This window comes from Lutra lutra, chromosome 6 (genome assembly GCF_902655055.1).
Source record: "Lutra lutra chromosome 6, mLutLut1.2, whole genome shotgun sequence".
Lineage (NCBI taxonomy): Eukaryota > Metazoa > Chordata > Mammalia > Carnivora > Mustelidae > Lutra > Lutra lutra.
In genome coordinates this window covers 100,025,782-100,053,515 of record NC_062283.1, presented here as the reverse complement: position 1 = coordinate 100,053,515, position 27,734 = coordinate 100,025,782, and the positions used below count along the sequence as shown (strand labels likewise).

At 39.7% G+C, this 27,734-nt stretch overlaps 1 protein-coding gene and 1 pseudogene across 1 annotated transcript; one reads left to right on the top strand and one right to left on the bottom strand.

Moving 5' to 3' along the window:
• The first annotated feature begins 1,790 nt into the window (after window positions 1-1,790).
• LOC125101862 (cytochrome c oxidase subunit 7A2, mitochondrial) lies at window positions 1,791-7,688 on the top strand. Its single transcript, XM_047732386.1, has 4 exons — window positions 1,791-1,943; window positions 3,209-3,298; window positions 5,841-5,925; window positions 7,484-7,688. Exons 1-4 carry the CDS (start codon window positions 1,926-1,928, stop codon window positions 7,540-7,542), a joined length of 252 nt encoding a protein of 83 aa, XP_047588342.1. The 5' UTR covers window positions 1,791-1,925; the 3' UTR covers window positions 7,543-7,688.
• A 4,069-nt stretch (window positions 7,689-11,757) lies between these two features.
• Window positions 11,758-25,870, bottom strand: LOC125101640 (brain protein I3-like; annotated as a pseudogene).
• Window positions 25,871-27,734: the final 1,864 nt, after the last annotated feature.

The window sequence follows — 27,734 nt, the reverse complement described above, 5'->3', positions numbered from 1 at the left end:
CATATTATACTGTATGGCATTTATGGCTTATTTCCAAGTTAAAACAAAGTACATTGTAAAGGAGTGATCAATTATGTTAAATGTTGCTGATGGAAAATTTAAATATTGAGACTGACAGCTTATTTAACAATGTAAAAGCCATTGGGGATCCTAGGAAAAGCACCAAAAGCTTGCCCAAAATGGGATTAAAAAAAGATTAGGAAAGAAAGAAAAGACAAGTTTAAAGAGATGTTTTTTACTTTGAAAAGAAATGGGATGGTAACTTAAATGTTTGTTTAATATGGGAATATGTTTGTAAACTGATGGAATGATCTAATAATAAAAAGGGGGAAATTGTACTAAGTGACATGCAAATAAGGATTTACATCTATTTTAGGATCTGATTTATGTGAATCTTTGTTCTTTTTGGACAGAACCATACGTGTCCTTCTTTAAGTATATCGATGTATTGCCCAGTATATATCTTTAATTCATCTACTGGCTAACCTTTAACCCTTTAAGCAGTACTAGGGGATCAGTAAAAAATTAAAAAAAAACAAAACTCTGTTCTTGAGAAATTTACAATCTAGACAGAGAAAATCTAAGACAGCACATACAACTTTAACAAAGCTCAAATTCTAGACAATCTAATTTTTAAAAAATTGTATCTCCAGGTATTGATACCTGGTAACTGTCCTCAGGGATTTGATCACAGTGCATAATACAGAGAGGAGATTAAGCCCCTCCGTCCTTATCTGGGGAAGAGATGAATTGGCTATCTATAAATCTTGGTAAGGACGAGAACCTGAACTGGGGAAGATAACTTGGTGAATCTAACCCAAAAGATTAGAATAGTAATCTTGATATTACTAATTTTTATCTACACATTTCACCTGTACTGAATCCATATTTCACTTTCTATCTGAAATCACAGTGGAATAATTAGAGTTTGTAAAAAGGTGGAAAGGTAAATATTTTTACACAGGGCAAATATGTTTATATATACATATACATATTTGGTGGGCACAGAGAATATATTTACAATGTGACATTATTTAGGCAAAACTGATAGAAGATAGGCTGTGTACGATAATCGCTCTGCCTAGCAACTCCAATCAAGGAAAGTGCCCTGTTCGACCTGAGACTGTGGGACTTAACTAAGAGCCCAGATTTTCCATTCCATTTCTTGCCCCACAATTAAATTTCCCCCCTCTTTTCAGCATTTTCCCAGACAAGGAGAAACGAGCGAACAGATTCTGCAATTTCAGGACACTGTGGTAGCGTTTCTTGCGTGGGGAGTTCTGCAGCATCCAAAGGTACAAGATAAAAATTGGTATCTCGACGCAGCTCCTTACAGCATATACCCAGCACAAGGACCAATAACGCCCTCACAAAGTTTCGTCAGCGGAGAAAACGGACTGTATCCGTGTAAGAGGCGTTATCCTTTTTGTTTCGTATTTCATGCAGCTTCATAACAGTTGAGCCAACCCAGTGTTCTTCCAACGTCTTAACAATGGTTCCGAGTTTGCCAAGTTTTAAAAACAACTTCTTTCTAAATACACTAATTTTCTACGATGGGTCTCATATTAATTTTACGTAAGCTAGTTAAAAAGTACATAACACTTGACTTTTAGCCTCTCTGGTCTCAAAAGTCGTTTGCTTTTCCCAGCCTTAGCTCCAGCGACCGCCGCCTGAAAGGCCTCGGCCAGGTTGGAAACGAGCCGAAGAGACAGAAACGGCCTGTCGGCTAGAGCGGCCAGAGCCGTACGGCCGCTCTCGCTTTTCTTTCACTCTCTATGGTTAGAGAAGCTCAAGCCCAGCCTCCTCCCGGAAATATTTGTGTTCCCTGACGCTTGCGCAAGGCCAGAAGGTAGTTCCGGTTCCGGTGTGGGAGTTTCGTTCTTGGTGGTCGGTTGTCGCGGTTGGTGGGTATTAACTGAGCCAAGATGCTGCGGAATCTGCTGGTGAGGAGCTTCTTAGCTTGGGTTCTTATTACGGGGCGGGAAGGTCGGGAGTGGAGGCTAAGGGACGTTAGCTGAGACCTTAGCTAAGGGACCTTGACGGAGAAACCTCTCCTGGGAGGGAAGAAAGGTGGAAAAAGGCGACTTCCGAAGTCACCTTGGTTCGTGTCCTTTTCGCCTGCTGCTACTTTCCCTTCTGTCTGTTCCTCTGGCCCCAGGCTGTGTTGGGTAGATGAAGGGAGTGGAGAGGCTGGGAAGGTGACCAGAGGTGAGTTACTCAGCCTTGGGTTCTTAGTGGCCACCCTTAAACCTATAGGTCATTCATGAAGTCGTTACCTCTGATACGAGTAAAACTAAGGTCCAAGTGGGAAGTTTCTGATAACCCGGAAGCCTGGGACAGAAGATATTCCAATGGTATTTTGATAGGCTTTGAATTTCAACGTCTCTGAGCTTTGTGAGCATCAGAATGCGGTTTAAAAAGCAGGTCATTCACTTTTGGCTGGGACTTCGGGAGCAGCCATGGCAGAAGTGTAGTGTTGCTTTCCTCAGGTTCTGCAGTGTCAGTGTCCTTCACTCCTCCACCGGCTTTGACCATGTGAAATATTTTCCCAAAACTTCGAAAAAGAGAAGGAAAATGTAACCGTGACCGTTCGTTTTTGTAATTATTAAATAAGGTTTTGTTTAGCCTCAGTGTATCATTTATTTTGGAATATAGAGTGCATATTTATTTCATTATTTAATTCAATTGGATATATAATGCAGGTTTCTTTTTTAAAAGAAATTAGAGCCTATTAAAGATTCGTTTTAGGAAAAATGTAATGGGAAAGCATTTTAATTAAGTAGGAACCATGCCATTTTATTTTGGTATCAAGTAATAAATTTTTAATAATATGGTAGAGTATTAAATGAAAATATTTGAACTTAGTGTATTTTGTAATCACTCTTTATCTTTGTAATATGTCAGCATTTTACTCAAGATTATATAATGCTACAATTCAGGTAAAGATGATTTTTTTTTTCTTTTGCTCAGAATCTGCATGAATTGCTACTTGAATGTGGTTTTTGGAGCCTGCAGAATTTTAATATAAAGGGTAGTGGATGGACAACCAATTGCAAAACTTGGCTGCTGGTTTAGGATTCTTACTGACAAATTGGATATGTTTTACTGTCAGTTTTCCTCTTCTGTAATAGTAAAGATTGAAAATGGTTGGTTTTGAAAGTTTCGTAAAACCTAAACCTGCCTAACATCTGTGGATTTTTCATCTCAGGCTCTTCGTCAGATTGCCCAGAGGACCATAAGTACTGCTTCACGCAGGCAGTTTGAAAATAAAGTTCCAGAGAAACAAAAGCTGTTTCAGGTACTGAAATATTTTATAGACAGTTATTACTTGTAAGAGTAATTACTAGAAGGTGGAGATAGGAAGTAAATTTGGCCATGTTTGATTGTTACTGATCCTGCTGTAATAGCAAAAGAATAATAAGCTATTGATAGCTAACTAGGCATTTACTGTATACAAGAGGCCCTTGGGGAAGCAGAAGAAATGAGAGGGAAAGGGTGTATCAAAGACACTTTGGAGAAGTTACATTGGGTTGGCACTCTTTGGGGTGCTTGCATGAGAATAGACAAACATAGAAACATAGAAAGGGCTGAGAAACAGAACAAATTTATATGTAGAAATTGAATGTATGTTAAAGGTGCTATTTCACATCACTGAGGAAAGGATACGATAAATTGGTATTGGAAAAATAAAGTTAAGTTCAATCCCTTCTGTATTGTATATTAAAAGATAAATTGCAGGGGTGCCTGGGTGGCTCAGTTGGTTAAGCATCTGCCTTTGGCTCAGATCATGATCCGAGGGTCCTGGGATCAAGCCCTGTGTTGGGCTCTCTGCTCAGTTGGGAGCCTGTTTCTCCCTCTCTGTGTCTGTCCCACAACCCCCTGCTACTTGTGCTCTCTCTCTCAAATAAAATCTTTGAAGAAAAAAAAAAAAAAGATAAACTGCAGATAAAAATGCTTCTCCTGCAAAACATATAAGAAGAAAATATATTTTTTCCAGTTTTATTGACATATGATTGACAAGTAAAAATTTTATAGAGGGAACACTCTCCGTTTCTGAAATAAATAAATCTTGGGGTGCCTGGGTGGCTCAGTGGGTTAAAGCCTCTGCCTTTGGCTCAGGTCATGATCCCACGGTCCTGGGATCAAGCCCCGCATCGGGCTGTCTGCTCTGCAGGGAGCCTGCTTCCTCTTCTCTCTCTCTCTGCCTGACTCTGCCTACTTGTGATCTATGTCTGTCAAATAAATAAATAAAATTAAAATAATAAAATAAAATAAATCTTTTCTGCAGAACTAGTAGCATGAGAATATAAGAAAAGGCAAAAGATTATTCCATATAGGATTTTAATACCAAAAAAACCCTGACAACCTAAATACGCATTAATAGGAGACTAGCTAGTTCAGTTATGGTAATTTTGCACACTGGAATGATCTGTAACCATTAAAAGGAATAAGGCGGGCATAAAGGGACTGACAGAATGGTTTTTAAGATACCATTAAGTAGGGGCACGGGGGTGACTCAGTCGGTTAAGCAGCTGTCATGATCTCAGGGTCCTGGGATCAAGTCGTGTCAGACTCCCTGCTCAGCGCCTGAGCAGGCTTGGAATTTTCTCCCTATTCCCCTTGTGTGTGTGTGTGTGCGTGCATATGCTGTCTCTCTAAAGTAAATATATAAATCTTTAAAAGAATATATTTATGGATAGGTAACTTGCTGTTTTGCTAATGGTGGTTTTCACATAAGGAAAGATGGTGGGATAGAGTGGTTAGCCTTTATAAGTAGTTAAATTATTAGTGATATTTTTGTTTTGTTTTCCTGGGGTGATCTCTGGTTTTCCCAAATAAAATTTTAAGTGGTTAAAAAGTATTCTGTACTGATCTTCCTTGATTTCGATGGGTTATGTCATTACGTCATAATAACCTATCATAAATGGAAAACATTTTAAGTTGAAGATTCATTTAATATACTTAACCTATTAAATGTAGCTTAACCTGCCTTAATCTCAGAACGCATACATTAGCTTGAGTTGGGCAAAGTCATCTAACAAAGTCTTATAATAAAGTGTTGAATATCTTATGTAATTTCTTGAATACTGTACTGAAAGTGAAAAACAGAATGGTTTTATGGATACAAAATGGTTGTAAGTGTATTGGTTGTTTAACTTCCTGACTGTGTGGCTGTCCGGGAGTTGTGGCCAGCTGTCACTGCCCTGCATCTTGAGAGAGTATCGTACTGCATATCACTAGCCTGGGAAAAGGTAAAAATTCAGAATTTAAAGTACAGTTTCTACTGAATATGTATTACTTCACAGCATTGTAAAGTTGAGCAATTGTAGGTTGAACCATTTTTAAGTCAGAGACCATTGTATGTTGCATAAAAATAAAATACTTATATTTAATAGATATATTAAATATCTACTGTATGCCAGGTGCTGGACTAGGGGTTAAGGTTATAAACAAACCCCCTCTCCCTTTTTAGGAAAAAAATAAATCTTGTGATTAAATCTAAAGTGTGATAGTTATTGATCTTTTTAATAGTTCTGTTGATGAACTCAATCAGTATATTTTCACAGCTTTAACATTTATATATTCCTTGGAAAGAACATCTTTATTGGATCTCACTAAATTTAAGAGAAAGAATATTGACTTTTGGGAGTTCTTATTTTAATAATTTAGTGGATGTAGAGTCAATCAGGAAAATTGTAGTCTTTTCATTTTGATGTTTGCAATATTTTAATTCCAGGGGTTTAAGAAGGTGCTTAATTTTATATAAATGGGTTAGTCTTTTCTGAACTTAGTTGAAAACAGATCACACATGTATTAATTATTATCATTTTTTAATCTAGGAGGATAATGGAATTCCAGTGCATCTAAAGGGTGGAGTAGCTGATGCTCTCCTGTATAGAGCTACCATGGTGCTTACAGTTGGTGGTAAGATATTTGGAGTGCTTGACTTACAGATAAGTAACAGGAGGGATAACTAACAACGTCATTGCTTTTACTTTGCCAGTATTTTCACATAGGAAGTCTCTCTCCAGAATCTGATATCATAATGCTTTGCATGTAAGAGATTCAAGAGGATGATTGATACATATTATATAAGAGCATTTTAATATCTTAAAAAAAATAAACCAGTAACATTGGATGAGTATTTGTGACACAGGTAACTTTCTGAGTGTGCTCACGGTGGCCCTACAGGCCCTGTACTCTACCCCATCTACCGTAACAGGGGCTTTTTGAACATTTTTACTGTGATACATAATAAAACACATTTTACACCTACATTAAACATCCATGTTTATGACAGAAACAAAACCTGTATAGAGCAGCAGTTACTACTATACCCAAAAATGCTTTGATATTTTTCCTGTGGTTTGTGCAGGTCTGATGTTCAATATTAGCAGTGGAATATCACAAATTGGTATACTTGGAGCAGAGTTAAGAATTTGAATGATTGCTCTCTGGGGGAGGAAGGGAAACAGTATTTGGGAGATTACTGTTTGCTTGTCCTGTTGATAAGAATGCCACATAAAGGAATTTTTGTAACCCTTGTATTAAGTCTGTAATGTGTTCTTATGTTAAACTTATGTTAGTTACTCAAGATAATACTCCCTCTGTGTGGAAAAGCTGAAATTTGAGCCCTAATTACACAGTCCTTCTGCTCATGCCAAGGTGCTTTCTTTGGCTTAAATTGAATACAGTGAAGGGATATTTATGATTGAAGACAACTAGATAGTGGCATTGGGCTCTCTTAAGATAAAGTCCTAAATTCTTTTTGATCAGTGTGACTATTTCTTAAGTATTCTGGTAGTTAGTTTTATTTTTTATTTTTTATTTTTTTTTATTATGTTCATTTAGCCAGCATATAGTACATCATAAGTTCTGGTAGTTAGTTTTAATAATTTTTCACTTATTAGCTATTAAACTTGATAATTTAAATGTATCACTCTTGGTTTTATATTGATAATATACTTTAGGGAATGCTTACATATTTTGACCTCTTTTTTGATATTTGAATCATTCTTAGCATTTCTCAGGCAACCTCAGGTTAAATTGGAAATGACCTTTACATATGTTCTTAATCTTACTTAAAAATTTTTTTACATGTTACCAAGTTGACAAATACATTATTGTACTGTACCTAACACTTTCTGTAGAAGTTAACTGATACTAAATCTAGATTAGGGGTGCCTGGGTGGTTCAGTTGGTTAAGCTTCTGCCTTTGTCGGGCACTCCCCCTGCTCATGCTGTCTTTCTCTCTCCCTGTCAAATAAGTAAAGTCCTTAAAAAAAGAGAGAGATTAGATGTGTTTAACATATATTTATTTTAAATTTTGCCAGCACCCATCAAAATACTTTTATGTTCCCATAGAAGTAGTCTTAATGCCAGACTTGACTTTCTCCTGTGACTTTTTAGCTGGAATATTAGGTTTCCATGTAAATCTCAGATTTTCTTATAAGTTCTTTTTTTGTTTCTTTTTATTTTTCAGGAACAGCATATGCCATATATCAGCTAGCTATGGCTTCATTTCCCAAGAAGCAGGATTGACTTCAGTTTATCATCTCAGCAGGCAGTTGGGTCAGTTTCGTTCAGCTCTCTATGGACCAGTAACTGATAAATAATAAATGAGTTATTTGGGGATCAATATTTATTGACTTATACTAACTGCCGCCAATAAAGCAGTCTTTACCATGCTTTGTCTTATTTTATCACTTTATACCAATAATTTTAATTTTTGATCAGCCTAGTAAATCTTAGGTAGGGACCAAAAAAAAATGGTTCTTTTGTCATTGGGGTCATATAAAATACCATTGTGATATTAGTGAAATTTTATTTATATAAATTATTTAATATAATATAGCAGCTCAGACTAATACAGTGAATGGTCTTCAGCCTTAAATGAATGTGACCCTTGAAAGTATATTTCTTAGAATTCCTTCCCTCCCTAGAATCTAGGGTTACTGGAAGCAGATCAGTTTTGGCTCCTGGGATTCAAGTGTCTTTCTTTTTCTCAGCTATGTTGCATATGTTTAAATCTTGGATGTGTTTTGCAGCTTAGAATTAGGCTTTAGTAGAGAAGCTATAAAATAATTCAGGACTTGTTCTTTCACACTAACAATAGGCTTCTGTTACTCTGTAACATAAAGGGTAACTTCCCATAAAATACTTAGTTCATGTCTTTTTTTTTTTTTTTAAGATTTTATTTATTATTTGACACACAGAGATTACAAGTAGGCAGAGAGGCAGGCAGAGAGAGGAGGAAGGAGGCTTCCTGCTGAGCAGAGAGCCCGACTTGGGACTCCATCCCAGGACCCTGAGATCATGACCTGAGCTGAAGGCAGAGGCTTAATGCACTGAGCCATTCAGGCACCCACTTAGTTCATTTCTAAAAGCAATTTAGGGGAACTTAAGGAGTCAGGCTTGGTCATCTCCTCTGGTACGTGTATGTTTGTAACACCGCAGTTTAGAGACTAGGTGCATTCATTCAATCTAGGGGAAATCAATAAGTAAAAGTTTATAAACTTCAGTTTCTGGGGATGCCTGGGTAGCTCAGTTGGTTATGTGTCCACCTCTTGATTTCAGCTCAGGTCATGATCTCAGCGTTGTGAAATCAACCCCCCTGTTAGGCTTCTCACTGGTTGTGAAGCCTGCTTAAGATTCTCCCTCTTTGCACCAATCTTCATCCCCTCCCCTGCCACTTCTCTAAAAAATAAATTTCAATTTCTGCATAAAATTCAAGAAAAGTAATCTATTTGGGAAAAATGAGTCAAATGTGAAATAGCCAATCTAAGTCTTCATGTTCAAACATTAAAGTATAAATCCATTTCAAAAGGTACCTAATAGGAGATGTCTCAGCCTTGAATCTCATAGACTAGAAAGGATCTTGGTAGCCATACCATGCAGGAATGCCTAACTTCTGACAGAATCCTATTACTAATACCAGCAAAGAACACTGCTTTAGAAGGAAAGGAGTAGAGTAAATAACAGACATCTCTAAATGCTGAGAGAGTTCTTAGGTTGGGCTGGAATTTGGTCCAGTTTGGTGATTTGGAGCTAAAAAGCTACCACTGGTAATATTTTGAAACAAGCTATATTTGTCAACATCTTACAAAGAACTTAACTTCCCGTAAATGTGATTTGAAATGCTTTTAATGACATTTAAAAGGCACTGCTATGTAGTAAAAAAGTGATACCCTCTGATAGCCTTTATCTCAGTATTGTGAGAGGTGCTTCTATACTATTTCTGACATAATTTAGAAAACATTTTTCCTGTGAAAATGTTCTGTTTGGGCTATACTAATATGGCAAGATTGGATAAAGTAAAAGTAAGTTGAGCACTTAAGATACTTGAAAATTTTAAAAAATAAATGCTGAATTTAAGTATTTGCCCTTCACTTAAAAAATCTGCATTGTAACCAGGAGTGGAGATGGGGCGGGACCAAGGGCCAAGATTCCAGAGTAAGGGTTGCTGGACAGAGTCCTGTGAAAATGTGCTATACTTAGCATTTAGTAAAAGAGCTGTTAAAATTATTGATAGATTTCAAAGACTAACCAAAAGTCCTTAGAGTCCTTAAGAGGTGTTGAAAATGTGGCCTTTGGGATACAAACTTCATTCTAATCTCCTATCTTTTTCAGACAGAATGGTCTCTTTGAGATTAGTGCCCATTAGTAAGTCGAAGGAATTCTGTGATGTTATCCCATTAATATAAATACCATAGGAGATATATCTAATTTTGTTATAATTGGTATTATGCTCAAAGTTACATTTGTAGTCTATAGCTGTTCTAAATGAAATTAAGCTATTTACAAATGAAGAAACAAGCTCAGAGGGCATGCAATTTACACAAAGCTACAAATAAGAGCAGAAGATTTCAAATCCACTTTTGTCTGATTTTTAAAGTTCATAGTCGTTCCAGTATACTTTATCTTATGATGTGTTTGATTAAATGTTGACTGGGGTAGCGTCAATACACTTAACAGCGACGTATGCAAATATGAATTTGCATATGGCTTATGCAGACTTCCATCTCCCCTATACAGTCAAGCTTCCTGGAAAAGTGATCAGTATAGTCCCAGTTCCTACTCAGTTTCATTATTGATGCTATAATTTATAATCTCCCTACCTATTTAACATCTGTCTTTTCCACTTAACATTCAAGATCCAAACTAAGCATGCTGATCATCGACCATATTGCTCTGCTTCTTGGTGCGTGCATATTCATTTTTGACACTTCTGGTAAGCGCCCAAGATTCTGCTGGAAAGTTTGACATTCTCCCCTTTGCTCCCATGTTCCTTGTACTCACCTTCATCAAGACTTTCTTCCCGGCGCCTGGGTGGCTCAGTGGGTTAAGCCTCTGCCTTCCGTTCAGGTCATGATCTCAGAGTCCTGGGATCGAGCCCCACATGGGGCTCTCTGCTGAGCAGGGAGCCTGCTTCCCTCTCTCTCTCTGCCTGCCTCTCTGCCTACTTGTGATCTCTCTCTCAAATAAATAAAATCTTGAAAAAAAAAAAGGCCTTCATCCCTTTGAATTCAAATTTGAAATACAGTTGGTAAGACTGGGAACCTGTGTAACATTGTAGTTAATCATACAAATGACAGAAGACCCAGCTTCAAGCCTTGGATTACCATGGGTAGCTAACCTTGCTAAATGTTTATCCTCCTTCCCATAAATGGAATAATGCTTAATGCATATTTTTTTAAAAGACTTTATTTGGCAGAGACACGGAGAGGGAACACAAGCAGAGGGAGTAGGAGAGGGAGAAATAGGCTTCCTGCTGAGCAGCTTCCATCCCAGGGCTCATGACCCCAGCCAAAGGCACATGCTTAACGACTGAGCCACCCAGGTGCCCCACTTTTTTTTTTTTTTTTTTTCTAATGCATGTAGAGTGCTAAGGATGACTTCTGATACATACCAAGTGTGCAACAAAGGTTAGTTGCTTCTGTTGTTAACTTTCTGGGGAAAGAGACAGTATCTTTTCATCTCCTATCCCTATCAACTAGACACAAAGCAGGGACTATGAGCCTGCCAGGGCTGGTAGGATGGGCTTATAATTTGATCCACATCCTAGGTACTTCTGTCTTTCAGCTCTCCTTAGTGTGTGGTTTTCGTTCTTGTGAGAATCACTGCTGGGGCTCCAGACCCATTTCCCTGCAGGAAGAAGGGTTGGTGAAAGAGGACACACTAATTAGGTGAGCTCTCTTTAAAGAGCCTTAGAAGCTCCAAACAGAGACCTCGGCTTAGATGTCTTCGGCCAGAGCTCTGTCGCATGATCATGCCTGGTTTCAGAGTGGTCAGGAAATGTCTTAGCTGGGCAGATTGGCAAATGCAATTGGAATTCTGTATAATAAGGGGAGACTGAGTATTGGGTTGGCAACTAACAGTCTTTCCCCCAGTTGTTTTTACAGTGGCATGGATCTTATTTTTAATATTTTATTTATTTGAGAGAAAGGGCACAAACAGATATAGAAGGAGAAGACTCCCCACTGAGCAGGGAGGCTGCCAGGGTGGGTGGGGCTCAATCCCAGGATCCTGAGATCATGACCTCATCTGAAGGCAGATGCTTAACCTATTGAGTCAGCCAGGTGCCCCTGAATCACGTTTATTTAAAACATTATTTCTCGCCTTTCTCAGATTGAAGACTGCAAAAACTGTAAGTCGTGCTTTACTGGGTGGTCATGAACCCTAGGAGCAGTGCTGCTGCGTCTCCACGCTCCGCGACACCTGTGCCCAGGAAACCGCAGTCGCAGGCCAAAGCTATCCCACCTCACTTTACACAACAGTCCTGAAAGCTTAATCAAATGAGGCTATTGTACACAACATTTACATTAGAAAAAGCGGGCTGTTGGAAAGCTGGGTGTGTTGGTCCATTTAAGTAAAGTTTGCTCCACAATTGGGGCATCTTTGCTTCCTCAGGGCGAAACGGCAGATGAACCCAAATGGGAACAAAATGATGGTTCAGAGGACGCCCTGGGAGATGAAGGGTCCTCCGAAACCCGACTCTGCGGATCAGGGCAGCCTCCAACGACAACGGAATTGGCAGGATACTTGGTATCTCGACTGTGGGTGTTGTAGACGCTGGGGGGTTGGGTGGGTGTTCTGTGACTGGTGAGTGTGGGGCGGCCGCGGGGGCGCGGTAGCCACGCGGGCCGCTGGCGAAGTCGCCGACCAGGCGTCCAGGTAGTAGGCGAGCGGCCGCTCCTGTAGCAGGTGCTCGCTGTCTTTGGCCCGCGGCGCCCAGCTCCTGCCCGGACTCCCGCCAGGACTCCCGCTCCAACGTCGACTCCGACTAGGGACATCACCGCTTACAGGCTGTTAAAAAAAAAAAAAAAGTCAACACCGAAGACTACCTGGAAGCATTTCGATTCCTAGCTCTGATTTCTGATGCCCACAAGCGTATCCATGCTTGTTCTTAGGCTTGGTTGCAGTCCATTGGCAAATAACTTCCTCATTTTTGCTTAAATTAGTTCTGGTGGGTTTCTCAGCCGGCAACCAACCAAAAGCAGGATTTCCTGACTTTCCCACTTATTGTATCATCTAATGGAACCACAACTGTACCATTTACCCTAAACAGTACTTAGATGATTAATAAATGGTGACCATTACTGGTCTCTTAGGGCAGACAGGAGTGTTTCAAAAAGATTTCCTTAGGGAACACAAATGCAAATGGATACGGAGAATACAAGAATGATAAAAACAAGAATTATGATGCTGTTATAGGCACTTTGGTTCAGGGTTTGCAGAGATTCCTTCCTTCTGTTTGAGAGAGTTTCGCATAAGCTCCCCAAAGCTGGCAATTCCACAGGCATCTAGACTGAACTCCTTCTTCTTGGGTCCTGGATACATTCACGCGGAGAGCAACATGTTCTAATCCACTACCAGGACTCTCCTATATATACACCAAGATTAATCATTCAGGTTAAGAGATAACTGAGTGCCTACTACGTGCCAGACACTGTCATATGTGTCTGGGAATCATAGGTGAACAGAGTTTACATGAGAGTGAGAGGTGGCAGGGAAGAATGTGAGAAGGTAGTAAGTTCTTAGGGGAAAAAGACCAACAGGGAGAGCAGGCATGTGGGTGGGGTAATTGGGGGCAGTGGTAAATAAGGTGTGAGGATAACCTTTAAATAAAGACTAAAAGGTGAGGATTGTTAGTCACTCAGATATATGGGGGGAAAACATTATGGGAAGAGGGAACAGTCTAGAGCAAATGCCTTAAATCCCTGGCGTGTTCAGGGAAGAGGATGGCAATAGCAGTTCTCGCTGAAGAGTGAAGAGAAGTCAGAGAGGTAAGGAGGGACCACACTAAGTGGGGACTTGAGACTGTTGTAAGGACTTTGGCTTTTACTCTGAGGGATATGGGAAGTTATTGCAGATTTTTTTTGTTTCTTTTGTTTCGTTTTTGTTTTTTACAGAAGACGGACTTACATGTTATTAAGGGGATTAGCTTGACTATGATGTTGAAGTAGGCCATAGGGGGCCCAGGGTAGTAGCAGGCAGACCCATTAAGAATCCCACTGCAACAATCTAGTTGGGAACTGTTGGAGGCAATGCACAGGTGTTAGTCATAGAGGTAATCAAAAGTGGTCAGATTATGAATAGAGGAGATCTTTATCAGACCCTGTCCTTCATCTATCCATCAGCCATCCATCTCTCATCCATCTGTCTGACCATCCAGCAACTACTTATTGAAAACCTACTTTGTTCTAGTTAGAGGAGAGAGACCACTAAATAGATTCATAAGCACGATAATGGTCTATAGTAGGAACTGCCATAAAGGAATCAACAGTGTGATTTCTTAGGAAAAATGATGGAATGGAAGCTAGAGAAGGCCTCAGTTGAACTGAGACCAGAAAAAAAGGAGCTAGCTGTGATAAATGTCAGGAGAAAAGCATTCTGGGGGAAAAGGAAATTACTTTGCATGGTTGAATTGGAAAAAGAAGACGAATGTTGGAACATAGGAAGCTGGAGAAAGCAGCAATTGTGATCTCTTCCCCAGTGACTATCACAACAAGCGGCCATGTCCCTACACACAGTCTCTAGATTGATCTTTTTTGTTTTCATAATATTATGCAACACAATCTGATAGCCATAGTACTGATTTAACAAGATGTTTAAAAATAAATGAACATGTGGGCACTCAATCCCAGCCAGCTTTTGTAACTATTACTAGCAAGAACTAGAAACTAACGAAGTACAGTTAGTGACAGATTAAACACGCAGCAATTACATGTGAATTAGGCTTTAGATCTAGATCTGTCTTACTCCAAAACCAATTCTTTTTTTTTTTTTAATTTGGTTTATTTATTTGACAGAGAGGAAGGTCACAAGTAGGCAGAGAGGCAGGCAGAGAGAGGGGGAAGCAGACTCCTTGCTGAACAGAGAGCCCCATGTGGGGCTCAATCCCAGGACCTTAAGATCATGACCTAGGCCAAAGGCAGAGGCTTAACCCACTGAACCACCCAGGTGCCCCTTCCAAAACCAATTCTTTATCTGCTATGTACCATGTTACTTCCTAGGTGAGGAGAGAAGAAAAATACTTAAGACAACTTTACTCATTTCCCCCCACCCCAAAGACTTTGTTGTCTTTGAACACTGCTTGTCATTGATGCAACATTATATTATGTTTGATAAATCTGCATCTGAATTCTGGGCAACTTTTTATTCTCTCTCTTTTCTATCTGATTTCTAGGAATCTAGATGTGTATTTGCTCCAGCTGCCTACCTCTGTTGAAATTATAGTTTCATAGCTGCTATTTATGGTTTTTTTTTAAAACAATTTTTTTTCAAGTCGAGGATATTTTGCAAGATTCGTCTCATTAATGAGGACACCCAATCAAAACCCAAGACAGTTTCCAAAATTTTATCTTAGTGTAATACACCAGAGAAAAAAATGATTAAATGTTTTCATTAGATTGCTTAGATAATAGGGAACTATGTATTGAAACAGTAATTCTAAAGTGTATATGAAGTCTGCTACATGAGGAAGAACTCATAAAATTGGATTGTTGTAGCCTTTGTGTGAGAATATACTATGTGAGTGTACAAATAAATTTGGATTTGATTGTTGGTTTCCAATTATAAATGTGCCATAAATATATAATTAAAGATGGGCTGTTCCCTTGAATTCTGAGTTATGTCAGATCTTTATTGACTTCTTGTAGGAGGCCATCATCTTCCTTCTGGGAGGATGCTAAAAATATTCTCTTGGCATTGTCTGGTTGACTAAAGGCTGGTGTTCTTGCTTGGCCTCCTCACATCTCTCCAGGCCCTTTCACTTCAACTAGTGCACTTACCTATATCATTCATGGCACGTACAGCAGTCATTTTTCCACCTCAATTCTATCCTAATAACCGTCAGGATGATTTTTTTAAAAAATTTATTTATTTGAGGGGCACCTGGGTGGCTCAGTGGGTTAAAGCCTCTGCCTTCAGCTCAGGTCATGTTCCCGGGGTCCTGGGATCGAGCCCCGAATCGTGCTCTCTGCTCAGCGGGGAGTCTGCTTCCTCCTCTCTGCCTGCCTCTCTGCCTACTTGTGATCTCTATCTGTCAAATAAATAAAATCTTTAAAAAAATTATTTATTTGAGAGAGAGCAAGCACACAGGGGATGAGGAACAGGGGGAGAGAAAGTCAGGAGCAGTTTCTGAGCTGAGCACAGAGCCCCACTCGGGGCTCGATCTCATCACCCTGAGATCATAACCTGAGCCAAAATGGACTCAGACGCTTTACTGACTGAGTCACCCAGGTGCTCCCCAAAATGATTTTTTTTTTAAGATTTTATTTATTTATTTGACAGAGATCACAGGTAGGCAGAAAAGCAGGCAGAGAGAGGAAGGGAAGCAGGCTCCCTGCTGAGCAGAGAGCCTGATGTGGGGCTCGATCCCAGGACCCTGGGATCATGACCTGAGCCGAAGGCAGAGGCTTTAATCCACTGAGCCACCCAGGCGCCCCCAAAATGATTCTTTAAAAAGATTCTTTCCGGGGAGGGGGGTTGGGAGAAGGGAGGTGGGGTTATGGACATTGGGGAGGGTATGTGCTATGGTGAGTGCTGTGAAGTATGTAAACCTGGCGATTCACAGACCTGTACCCCTGGGGATAAAAATATATATGTTTATAAAAAATAAAAAAAAAAAATAAAAAAAAAAAAAGATTCTTTCCACTTTAGTTGGAGCATACTAAGAAAAAAATAGACCAGAAATTCCTGTCATGGATGAAAAGCCAGGAGTCTCTTTTTGGTTTACCTCTGTCTGTGTTTATCAATAAAGAGCTCTATAAAGAGCAACTAACAGAATCCCTTCAAAGGACTGAAAGTTGTGGAAAACAAATAAAATGAAACAAAGTGATACATTTCTCAAGAAGCAATTTAAAATGTCAGTTTATTTCTCAAGTCGTAAAATATAACCTAGCCTCATTTCTCCAAGTGGCCACAACCCGGTTTCAATAATACATTTGTGATCATTGTTTTCCTAATCAGGCTTTTTACTGGTCGAACTTTTTTTTTTTATTATAGATGATTATTAAGCATGCTGAGAAAAAAGTGGTTATGTATAGAATATGTAATAAGTACCATTTCAGAGAACATTTTTCTGAAACCAATTCAGGTATAGTAAGTACAAAAAAGAATAAAGAAAAATGCTTCTGCTGATGTTCTAGTCTTTGTTCTGTGTATAAGTAACTGGAGCACAGGAGTGCCTGTAGGTCTCTCTGTCTCTTGCCTCAGCTCATTCCTTTAGAATCCCTTCTTCAGCGTGGCAGAAATGTGTCCTCTGTTAATGGCTACTTCGCAGCTTCCCCACTCAGTATTTGTCCACTCAGGCTGCCACAGCAAAATACCACAGACTGGGTGGCTTAAAAAACAGGAATTTATTTACTCACAATTCTTGGGGCTGGGAGCCCCAGGTTAAAGTGCTGGCCACGTCAGGTCCTGGTGAGAGCTTTCTTCTTGGTGTGTACATGAGTCACCTCCTGGCCGCATCCTCACAGGGCCTGTCCTCTGGGTGGCACGGACAGAGAGAGCTCAGATGTCCCTTGAAAGGACATCAATCCTATCGGGTCAGGGCCCAGCTTTTATGACCTCATTTAATTTTAGTTACCTCCATAAAGACCCCGTCTTCAAATAGCCACGTTGAAGGTTAGGACTTCAATATACGAATTTTGAGAAACACACCTGAAAGAAAATGGGGTATTTGTGGTCTCATGTTCAAAAATTTCAAGAAAAGGCTCTGACTAGTCCAGGATGCATCAACTGAAAGGTATCATAATTGACCCTATTTGTGTTAGGGCTCACTCCTTGCCAATCAGTCACTTCAGTTTAAGGAGCTAATATTCTGAAGAGTTTCTCATGGATTAAACACACAGTATTAAAAACATATAGAATTATAGATTTGATACTGTATGCACCTCGTGTGTTTACTTAAGGGTGGGAAGAAGGTAATCATACTTAAAAGAATATGGTTCTTTTTTTCAAGAGTAACGGAAAGATGAAAGACATCTTGGTATGAGAAAACAAGTTAATTCAAGAAATGCAGAATATTCTGCTCAAGAATTTTTGTAGCAGGAAAAAAAGAAATTCTGAAATGTATGGATCTGAAATTTATGATATTGTGGCATCCAATATCCATGGCAGCATTTCTTGATTTTTTTATTTTATTTATTTATTTTTTTTTTTTTTGAGGAGGCTCTCCTGAGGGCCGGAGGAGATAGGACTGGAGAAATTCAGAAGGTTTAGGTAATAGCATTGAAGATGGACCACAGTGGAGACAGAATGGCTAATGAGGAGGATATTATAGTAGACAAAGCAAGATTTGAAAATCTTGAGGGAAATGAATTATCATGTTGGGTGAGAGTAAGATAAGGGTGGTGGGAGATGTTAGGAAGGATACGAACAATAACATAAAGTCTTACAAGTCACGTTTTGTGTGAGAATAACCACCATGAAGACAGCAGAAGGGAGAGAAGAGTTGGTGAATCGGTAAGGAGGGCCGGCATGAGGAAATGGGGAGCACTTTGCCTTCATGTATTCATTCAACAAATGCTGAAATGCTAATTATGAACCCAACAAGGAGAGTACATCCATGAAACAAAATTCCTCCTCTCCCTAAGTTATATTCTGAGCCACAGAACCTCAGAGAGGCCTTGAGGAGCAATTCTGGATGCCAAGTCTTGCAAAGTTTCTGGGGAAGATGGCTGTTCCAGCTTTTGGCTCCTGTTAGCACCTCTCCAATAAAACGCTCATGTACCACAAAAAGAAGCACCCATTTGTAGAAACACAATGTTCCAACCCATATTTAGAAGGCAAAAATGGACAGTTTTGTTTTGTGGGTGGAACAGAACGCATTCAAAGCTGTAATTCTGACTGCTGCATTGACAATCTTTCACGTGATTCTAGAGCTTCAGCTTTTCCTTGAATAGTCCCTGCGCCTATCCTGGGGGTCATCCCAGAACGAGTCATAGCGTACCCCAAAACAGTAACTAAGCTGTTACCTCTTAGCTCTTACCTCCCAAAACAGAAAACAGTTCCACTTTTGATGTGATAGTATTTTTGGCTTTTGATACATGCATCAAGATTTCAATGTTTTGGGGATCATGTTTCAATCAGATTCAAACTGTGAGCTTCCTTTTCCCCTGTCTGCAAGGAAACTGCTCTCATTTGCAGCCTGGGAACAGGAGTAGGCCCTTCCGTGAAGGCAGCGGAAGGCTCTATTTTTCCCTTTTATATCCTTTTTGGGGGAGGTCATTGTTTTTTCACAGAGCACCCAGTGATAAAATGTTAGGACCCATAGTATATGACACTTTTATGGAAGGACACAATTTTCCTGGAAAGGAAAAACAAAGGAAATGAAGGGTTCATTTGAAATGGATCAATGTAAAACTAATATTCACAAATCGACTCAGATTCTATAGTGATTCTTTGATGCAACGTTTCCATTTCCCTTTCTGTATCCTTTTGGGGGTGGGGAGAGGCGAGAGGCGCTGCAAAGGGGCCGTGGAACCACTAGGAGGCAGTATTGGATAGGAAGAAAAAGGAAAACTTCACGTTCAACTTACTACTATAGAATGAAGTAACCTTTCAGTAAATCTAAACTTAAAATATCATCCTCTCGCCAGTCGGAAGTCAACTGCTTTTCTGCACTCCTATGGCACTGCCTACGTGTACATGTCAGAGCAAGTGTGCTTTGTATTCATTTTTCTTTCTCCCCTTTTTTTTTTTTAAGATTTATTTACTTGAGGGAGAGGGACAGGTTTTTTGTTTGTTTTGTTTTGTTTGTCTTTTGAGATTTTACTTATTTATCCTAGAGAGAGAAAAACAGAGAGAGCACGAACACGGGGAGGGGCAGAGGCCGTGGGAGAAACAGGCTCCCGGCTGAGTCGGGGGCTGGAGGCTGGGCTGTGTCCCAGGACCCGGAGCTCAAGACCCGAGCCGAAGGCAGCCACTTAACCGTCTGAGCCACTCATACCCGGGGAGGAGAGAGTCTTGAGCAGACTCTACGCCGCATGGAGCCAGAGGTGAGACTGGACTTCACGACCCTGAGATTACAACCGGACTTGAAGAGTCGGTCGCTCAACCGACTGAGCGCCTTAGGAGCCACTGCATTCTTCGTTTTCTCCATTCAGCTTAAATTCCTTGAAGAAAACTGTCTTTCGCTTCATTAGTTTCTTACATAATATTTGTTGAATAAGTGGATCTTTTATGAGCACCCTCCGAGTACACGCTGTTCTTAACAGTTGAAACAATTTTTATAAAAATACGATTTTAAAGTTTTGATGTAGAGTTCAAAGTGTTACCTAGGGAAGACATAAGGAACCCAGCTTCCAGTTATTTCACAATTAGCACAGCCACCCTTGTTTCTTTGCCGAGATTTGTCACCTACTTGCTTTACGTCATTTGATCCCTAACCCTGGGAGCTGAACCCAGTGACTCCGGGTGTCTACAAGAAGCCACAGCCCTCAGGGACTCGTTCGGTTTTGTGTTTGGATGGGGAGACGGGGCTGAAGACACCCCACTCCTTTCTTCAGCCTTTCTTAATCCCTTCTGTTCCTGAGCTGTTTGGCATACAGCAGGTGTCAACAAGGAAGGCGCAGTATTTCCGGCTACTCAGCGCAGTGAAGGCAGGAGGGATAAGCTGAAGAAACAGTAGAGATATGGAGAAAAATTATAGAGCCATGAACATGTTGGTCCTGAACTGTGTGGAGCGGCTCGAAGGATTGTATAATAAGGGCTGGACTTAGGGAGCATATAGGAGGCCTCAGCAGGGTGGGGTGGAACAAGTTCTTCTGGAAGACAGAGGATGAAGGCAGGACATGTGGGAGACAGGGAAGAAAAGGTTGTGAGGAGAGAAGGGGGGGTGTCCCAGCTTCCCGTGTTACCCCTACACCGTGAACTAACAGTGCTTCGCCTTGAGAGTTTGACCCCTTAGATGCTAAGAAAGACTTAATAATTTCTGTTGAACACCTGGCTCAAGGAAAGACTATACATAATGACTCAGTGTGTCCAACATGCCTTATCGATCATAATATTGAAGCACCATCTGTGAAGTCCGGACCACTCTCTCATGCCTTTTGCTGAGTGCTGGATAAATGGTGGGCCTTATTATTACCATTGGTAATGTTACTCATTGTTATTATTGCTACGTCATGACACAGAGGCTTATTCTGACCAATTGTTTCATTTAGTTTTGGAGACAGAGACGCTGATACCAACAAAGAGAGTACAGCACTTATTTATTTATTTATTTTGATAGATTCCGCCCCCCAACCCGTTATTTATTTATTTAATTTTGATTCTAGTACAGTTAGCATACAGTGTTACATTAGTTTCAGGTGTACGATATGTGCTTCGACAATTCCACATGTTAGTGCTCATCGTGATAAGCGTGCTCTTTGATCCCCATCCCCTATTTCATCCATCTCCCCACCCATCTCCCCTCTGGTAACTATGTTTGATCTGTATAGGTTAAGAGACTGTCTCTTGGTTTGCCTCTCTCCTTTTTATTCTCTTTATTCATTTGTTTTTGTTTCTTAAATTCCGCATATAAGTAAAATTATATGGTTTTTGTCTTTGTCTGACCAACTTATTTCCCTTAACGTCATACCCTCTAGCTCCACCCTTATTGTGAGTCCAACACTTTTGTCTTCCGGTGGACTTGGTTGGCTGCTGGGGTAACTACATTTTGCCTTTTAGCCTGACATTCACGAGGGAAGCACAGTTGGCATAGCTCTGTCCAACAAATAAATCTAATGGTAATTCAAGATTTCTAGATTTGTTTTGTTTCGATGGTGAGAGGCTTAACAACTAAAGAAGGGCACTCTGGCTGAATTTGCTAGTTCTCTTTCGAACTAAACAGGTACCATCTTCTTAAGCCAACTTCAACAGGCCTCTCCTTCTTATTTTAAGAATTTAAAAAATGGGGGAGTGGTGGGGCACCTGGCTGGCTCAGTCATTGGACGTCTGCCTTCGGCTCAGGTTATGATCCCAGGGTCCTGGGATGGAGCCCTACATCGGGCTCCCTGCTCAATGGGAAGCCTGCTTCTCCCTCTTTCACTTCCCCTATTTATGTTCCCTCTCTCTCTGTGTCTCTCTCTGTCAAATAAATAAATAAATAAATACAATTTTTTTTAAAAATGGGGGGATAGGAATAACATCCGTGTACTTTCAAAAATTTTTATTTTGAAATTTTCAGACATAAAGAAAATTAGAAAAAAGTGTACTCAACACTTCTATCCTCAATTGTTATCTTGCCACATATACTTCATCTATGTGTTTTTTCACTAAACTATTTTACATTGTAGACTATGTGAAGTTTCAGTCCAAAATATGTCAGCATGTAATCCTATATCATGATACCATTATCACTCCCAATGAGTGAACAATTATTTCCTAATATACTGGCTATATTCAGTTGCCTCAACTGCCCCCCAAATGTCCCTTATATATATATATATGTGTGTATATATATATATATACATATATATGTATATATATATGTATATATATATATATATTTTTTTTTTTCCCCAAGTCAGGCTCTTATCAAGGACCATATACTACATCTGTTTGTTATGTCCTAAGGCTCTTATAAGCCACAACAGTTGTCTTCTTCCCCTTTTTCTTTTGTCAGTCTGTGAAGACCGTAGGTCAGTTTTTTGATTGAATATTCCTAGCACCCATAAACTTGAACTTCATTGTAACTACAATGCTTGGGGTTGGAAGTGGGGATCACCCTCTGCCGGGGTGATCTTAGGAAACTCCATGAGCCATAGATTTCCTTTGTTTTCAGTTTTAATATTGATGTAAATTTTACACTGTCACACACAAAAAATAGAAGTGTGATGTATTTCGCAATTTCACTCCTTATATTATTTCTTTTCATTTTCTGTCATGTTTCTGAGGCTTTCGTACAGTTTTTTCTTTTGAGATTGATCCTCCAAGGATCCTTCAAATGTACTCCTTTTTCAGAGTTTGACATCTATCAGGTGGAATGTCAGAAGATCAAAGAAGCAGGGCATCCTACCAGGGCTCCGTGTCAAGGTTATGACAAATCAAGGTGCTATATTGTGTTCTAAAGTCAGCCTGTTAAAGTTATTTTGTATAATATACTTTTTGCAAGTAGGAATGCTTTTTGGCCATGTTCCTAACTTTAAGAAACAGTTTGTAGTGTTTTCATTTTACTACTGAAAAAGGTTAAAAATCATCAGACCAGTTGCTCAAGGATGGTGGATAAAATCAACCTTCCTTGGCAAACAGAGTTTATAACTCTCCATGAATACATTAATAAACACAGTTTTTAAAAAAGTATATTTTATTTTTTATTTTTTTTTTAAAGATTATTTGTTTATTTGACACAGAGAGAGAAAGATCACAAGTAGGCAGAGACACAGGCAGAGAGAGAGGAAGGGAAGCAGGCTCCCTGCTGAGCAGAGGGCCCTATGCGGGGCTCGATCCCAGGACCCTGGGATCATGACCTGAGCCGAAGTCAGAGGCTTTAACCCACTGAGCCACCCATGTGCCCCAATAAATGCAGTTTTTAAAAACAAATATTTATAACATAAAGGTTACAAGTAGAAGTCCTAAAAAACTAGTAAGATAGATTTTTGAAGATTATAGGGAAACTTTTTCCTTATCTTAGTCACAGAGTTACACAGAAACTCAATTTTGTGATGACAAAATACAAAATAAGTGTAAAATTTACTTATATTTTATGATAACTGGTATGTATATATGCTCAATTCTATTTTATCCAGACAGAGCTTGTTGTAAATCTTATGGTTTGTATTCTCAAATGTACTCACAGAAATAGCTTCCTATCATTCCCTCAGCGTCTCTTGCTTAAAACAAAACAAAACAAATGAACAAACAAGATAAATTTAACAGAAATTAAGGCAGAATCAAAGATATTTGGCATCTTGAGTAATTTAGTGCCACTTAGTGGACTCGCTGTCCTAGATTGAGAGTCACTGAATTCCTTTCCTTTCCTATTACCAGTATGCATAAATTATACAAGGTTCCTTTTCTTCCTAAAGTGTTAAGCTGCCACTGAAAAAATTTCATTTAATTTTTCTTTCTTTTTTTTTTTTTAAGATTTTATTTATTTATTTGACAGAGAGATCACAAGCAGGCAGAGAGAGAGGAGGAAGCAGGCTCCCTGCTGAGCAGAGAGCCCGATGCGGGGCTCGATCCCAGGACTCTGAGATCATGACCTGAACCGAAGGCCACGGCTTAACCCACTGAGCCACCCAGACGCCCCTCATTTAATTTTTCTTGGTGAAATTGTGTTTGAGGCGTACTCATTACTTCAGGCTCTCACTGGAATTTTTACTCAAGGAAAGGTTGGTCAGCTTGACCAAGACTGAGCAGAGAGGACTTCAAGGGAGAAAGAGCTAAGATTCCAGATGTTCATCCTTTCTGCTCAGGTGGGCAAAATACAAGCAGTCCACCTTCAGAAGGGCAGGAGGACAGACTGGCAGACATTTTGTACTGGCCTGCCTGCTTATGTCCATTGGATGGCCTGTTGTCTTGGGCCTAGCTGGTGTAGGAGAACCTTCCCTACTGCTAGTTGACTATCTCTGCATTTTGTTTCTTCTTTGGAGACCAAAAAATCATGATAGGAAATAAGGCCTAAAATTTACTGGTTTAAAACACTGTTTATGAAAATCTTTGTCTTAGCTGGGTTGATTTCAGTTTTATCAAAATAATGAAGTTAAGAAGTACTGGTAACAGGGCTAAGAAGTACTTCTCTAAGTAGTCCATCCTGGGAAAGGAGGTATGTGAGGTGAAAGTGGGAATTATCCACAAGAAGAGTGATGAGAGATGAGGGCCTGGAGGTGTACATGACCATGAAAAGCAGGTTCTGTGGACTCAGATGTAAATTAAGGATGGTTCAGCTGAGTAGGTGACAAGAGAGCTAGTCATTAAGTGGTGTGTGGTGGCATTTAAAGTATGTCCACCAAATCTTTGATACTTTTCCTTTCAAGAGGTAGAGTCTCTATTCCCTCTCCTTGAACCTGAGTGGTCTTGGGCTGCTGTGATGAGTAAATATGGCTGAAGCAATACTCTGTGACTTCCAGAGCTAAATTAGAAAAGGCCAGGCAGCTTCTGATAGTTTCTCTTGGGACACTTACTTATGGAGCCTCCATAGCCATGTTAAATGTCCACCTGAAGTCATCATGTGGGGAGGCCTCCTAGAGAGAAAAGTGGAGAAATGTCCAAGGAGCTCCAGGTCTTCTAGCCTGTAGCTGTTTGAGTGGCTTTAGCCCAGGTGCTAGATATGTGTGAAGAAGACTTCAGGATGATCTGCACCTGCACAGAGAACCGAGTGAGCACTGTTTAGCTGAGTCCACTCAGCCCAAGAGCAGTGAGCAAAATAAATATTATTTTAAAATAGTGTTTGGGAGTAACATTTAGTGCAGCAACAGATAATTGAAGCAAGGCAATAAAATAGAACAATGCTGATAAACTCAAGTTCTCTCAAAAATTTTGGTGAATGGCAAATAAATTCAACTCCTGCTGAAGTGGGTGTTGCCCTTGTGAGAACATTAGTTAAAAAATGCAGCTCTCGGACTTGAGCCCATCTCTGTTGTGTATTTGTGTGAAAAGCAATGGAATAAATTCCACTTCTTTGTACCAGGGACGGCTTAGGGGAGGTTTGGACTACAGGGGAGGAAACATAATTTCCCTCCACCCTTCTGAGTTCTTGGCTGAGACCTCTGTAATCAAGGACAGAGGAAAACAAACAGATGTTGATTACCATATATACCTCCAGTGCACATGGAAGATACGGAGGGAAAAATGAGTAACTCCCTGAGGTGGCTTGGGATTCAGGCTTAAATACCATTTTAATAGGGAAAGAGGAGGAATGTAAGCCTCTTAGGGGGAGAGGAAATCATTTTTAGGAAGATGAATGGGCACTTTGAAGAATAGATGGGAGGTATGATAATTTGTGACAAAGTTTGTCTGAGTGTGATGTCCAATTTTATCAGTCTTCCCTGATTGTTGAAGCTCCCAAGGAGAAGATTTAGGACAATTAAGTTCCTTTTGGACCATGTGTCATTATGCCAAAAAGGGGAGTTCAGAGAAAGCCTCTCCCTGTGCTTGCTATTTTTCAAGTGCTGACAGCTCAAGACAATCAAGGTACCAAAGTGGCATATTTGGGGGTGGCATATCCTGAACTCCTGCAGTCATATTTGGGGGTAGCATATTTGCTACCCTTCTGAGCAAAGCCTTTCTTCCTTGATAAAAAGAGATTCAAAAGGATGAAGTCTTTCCTTCCAGGCCCCAAGCCTGGGGGCAGGATGTGCGGACAAGAATTCCCCAGTTCCACCTTCATTTTGGTACTGAACTCACCAACCTGGAATTGCTGGCCACTGGGCTTCATGTTGGGTAATAATTGCCCTTCTGATAGGAAGATATCCTATTATTTGTGGTTCAAAACATAACATACATTTGACATGATGTGGCTTCCAAGGAATGAGTGATTTAAAAAAAAGTTCTAAATTTTAAATCCTTTAGTGTATCTTCTAAGAGTTTCCTGGTTTCAACAGTCACAAAGGGAAGCTGAAGGGAGAACTTGCACTTGATAAAAAACAGGGACTATTTTGCTGGTTTTTTCCCCCCTCTCAGGATACTAAGCCTACTTTAGCAAGTAGAAGTAAGTTAGGAAATGGATCTGTTTTTGTTCCTTCTGTTTCTGCAAATTTTCTTGTATAGAAAAGGATTTGGAATCCCAAAGTGAAACATGAAATCCCATGGAAGATAGTTATGTTTTAAGATTTTGTAATCAAAACCTGCCAGGGGTTGAAGTAAAGTCCTTCCCTGTTTGATTTTAACATTCTAGGATGGCCAGCTATCACGGGCTGAACTACATCTCCCCCAAATTCATCTGTTAAAAGCCTCCCCGTATCTCAGAATGTGATTTTGGAAATAAGGCATTAAAGATGTAAATAAGTTAAAATGGGATCATCAGGCTGAGCCCTAATCCAATTTGCCTGGCATCCTAGAACAATGAGAACAATGAGCAAATAAATTTCTGTTATTTAAGCCATGCAGCCAGTGGTATTTCATTATGGAAGCTCTAGTGAATGAATATGAGACCAATGCCCTTTTACTTGTGTTGATGTAAGGTATAGTTTTTCGTTCCTTCATTTCATCACTCATAAGGGAAAGGATGAAAAAACTGCAAGTTAACAGACATTTGCAAATAAGTCAAAACACAGAATTATATCCAGTGCCACTTCTTTGGGAGGGGCATACAATTTTTATGAATAGGTAGTCAGTTTCATCCCACCTGCATTGTATGTTGAAGAAATATTTATGGATTCTGGTTTGAAGGTGACATTCAATCATCAGGCTGCCAAGCTTGCTTACAGGTCTCAATCTAACCTTGGACACAATAAGGGCTTAGAGCCACTTCTTGTGTTTATGAGGTGTTTGTGAAGAAGATAATAGGGAATAAAATTTGACTCATTAATTTCACTCAGTGGAATAGCTACAAGACAACTGTATAATACTTTATGTGATTAGTCTTTTGGCCTAATTATAAATTCAGTTCTAAAAACAGTTTGTCCCTAAGTAAATTGCAATGCTGCTTTCTATTTGATTTTCTAAAAAACAAAAAAGAAAATGTAGGGGCACCTGGGTGGCTCAGTGGGTTAAAGCCTCTGCCTTTGGCTCAGGTTGTGATCCCGGAGTCCTGGGATCGAGCCCTGCATTGGGTTCTCTGCTCAGCGGGGAGCCTGCTTCCTCCTCTCTCTCTCTGCCTGCCTCTTTGCCTACTTGTGATCTCTGTCAAATAAATAAATAAATAAATAAAAGAAAATCTAATGGAACTGTCCTCACTAATATTTATTTGTTATTATACGGCAATTAATGGAAATATGTAGTTATTGCTCTTTTTGCTCCCAGGTCATTTTGATGCTATGGAAAATACCCAGGATGCTTTCTAATAAAATAAAAATAATAGATCAACAATCTTATCTAGGTTTTCTCAAGTCTGTCTTGCAAAATTAGCCATCAGGAAATATCTCGTCTACCAAAATATAATACTAGTATATACAACAAAATGGTATTTCTTGAACTATGGCTTACAAGAAAGAGATACAGAGAGCTGAAAATTTTTAGTATTTTATTACCCAGTTTTCAGTGACATTCTTTTTTTAAAATTTTTATTTATTTTTTAAATTTCTTTTCAGTGTTCCAGAATTCATTGTTTATGCACCACACCCAGTGCTCCATGCAATATG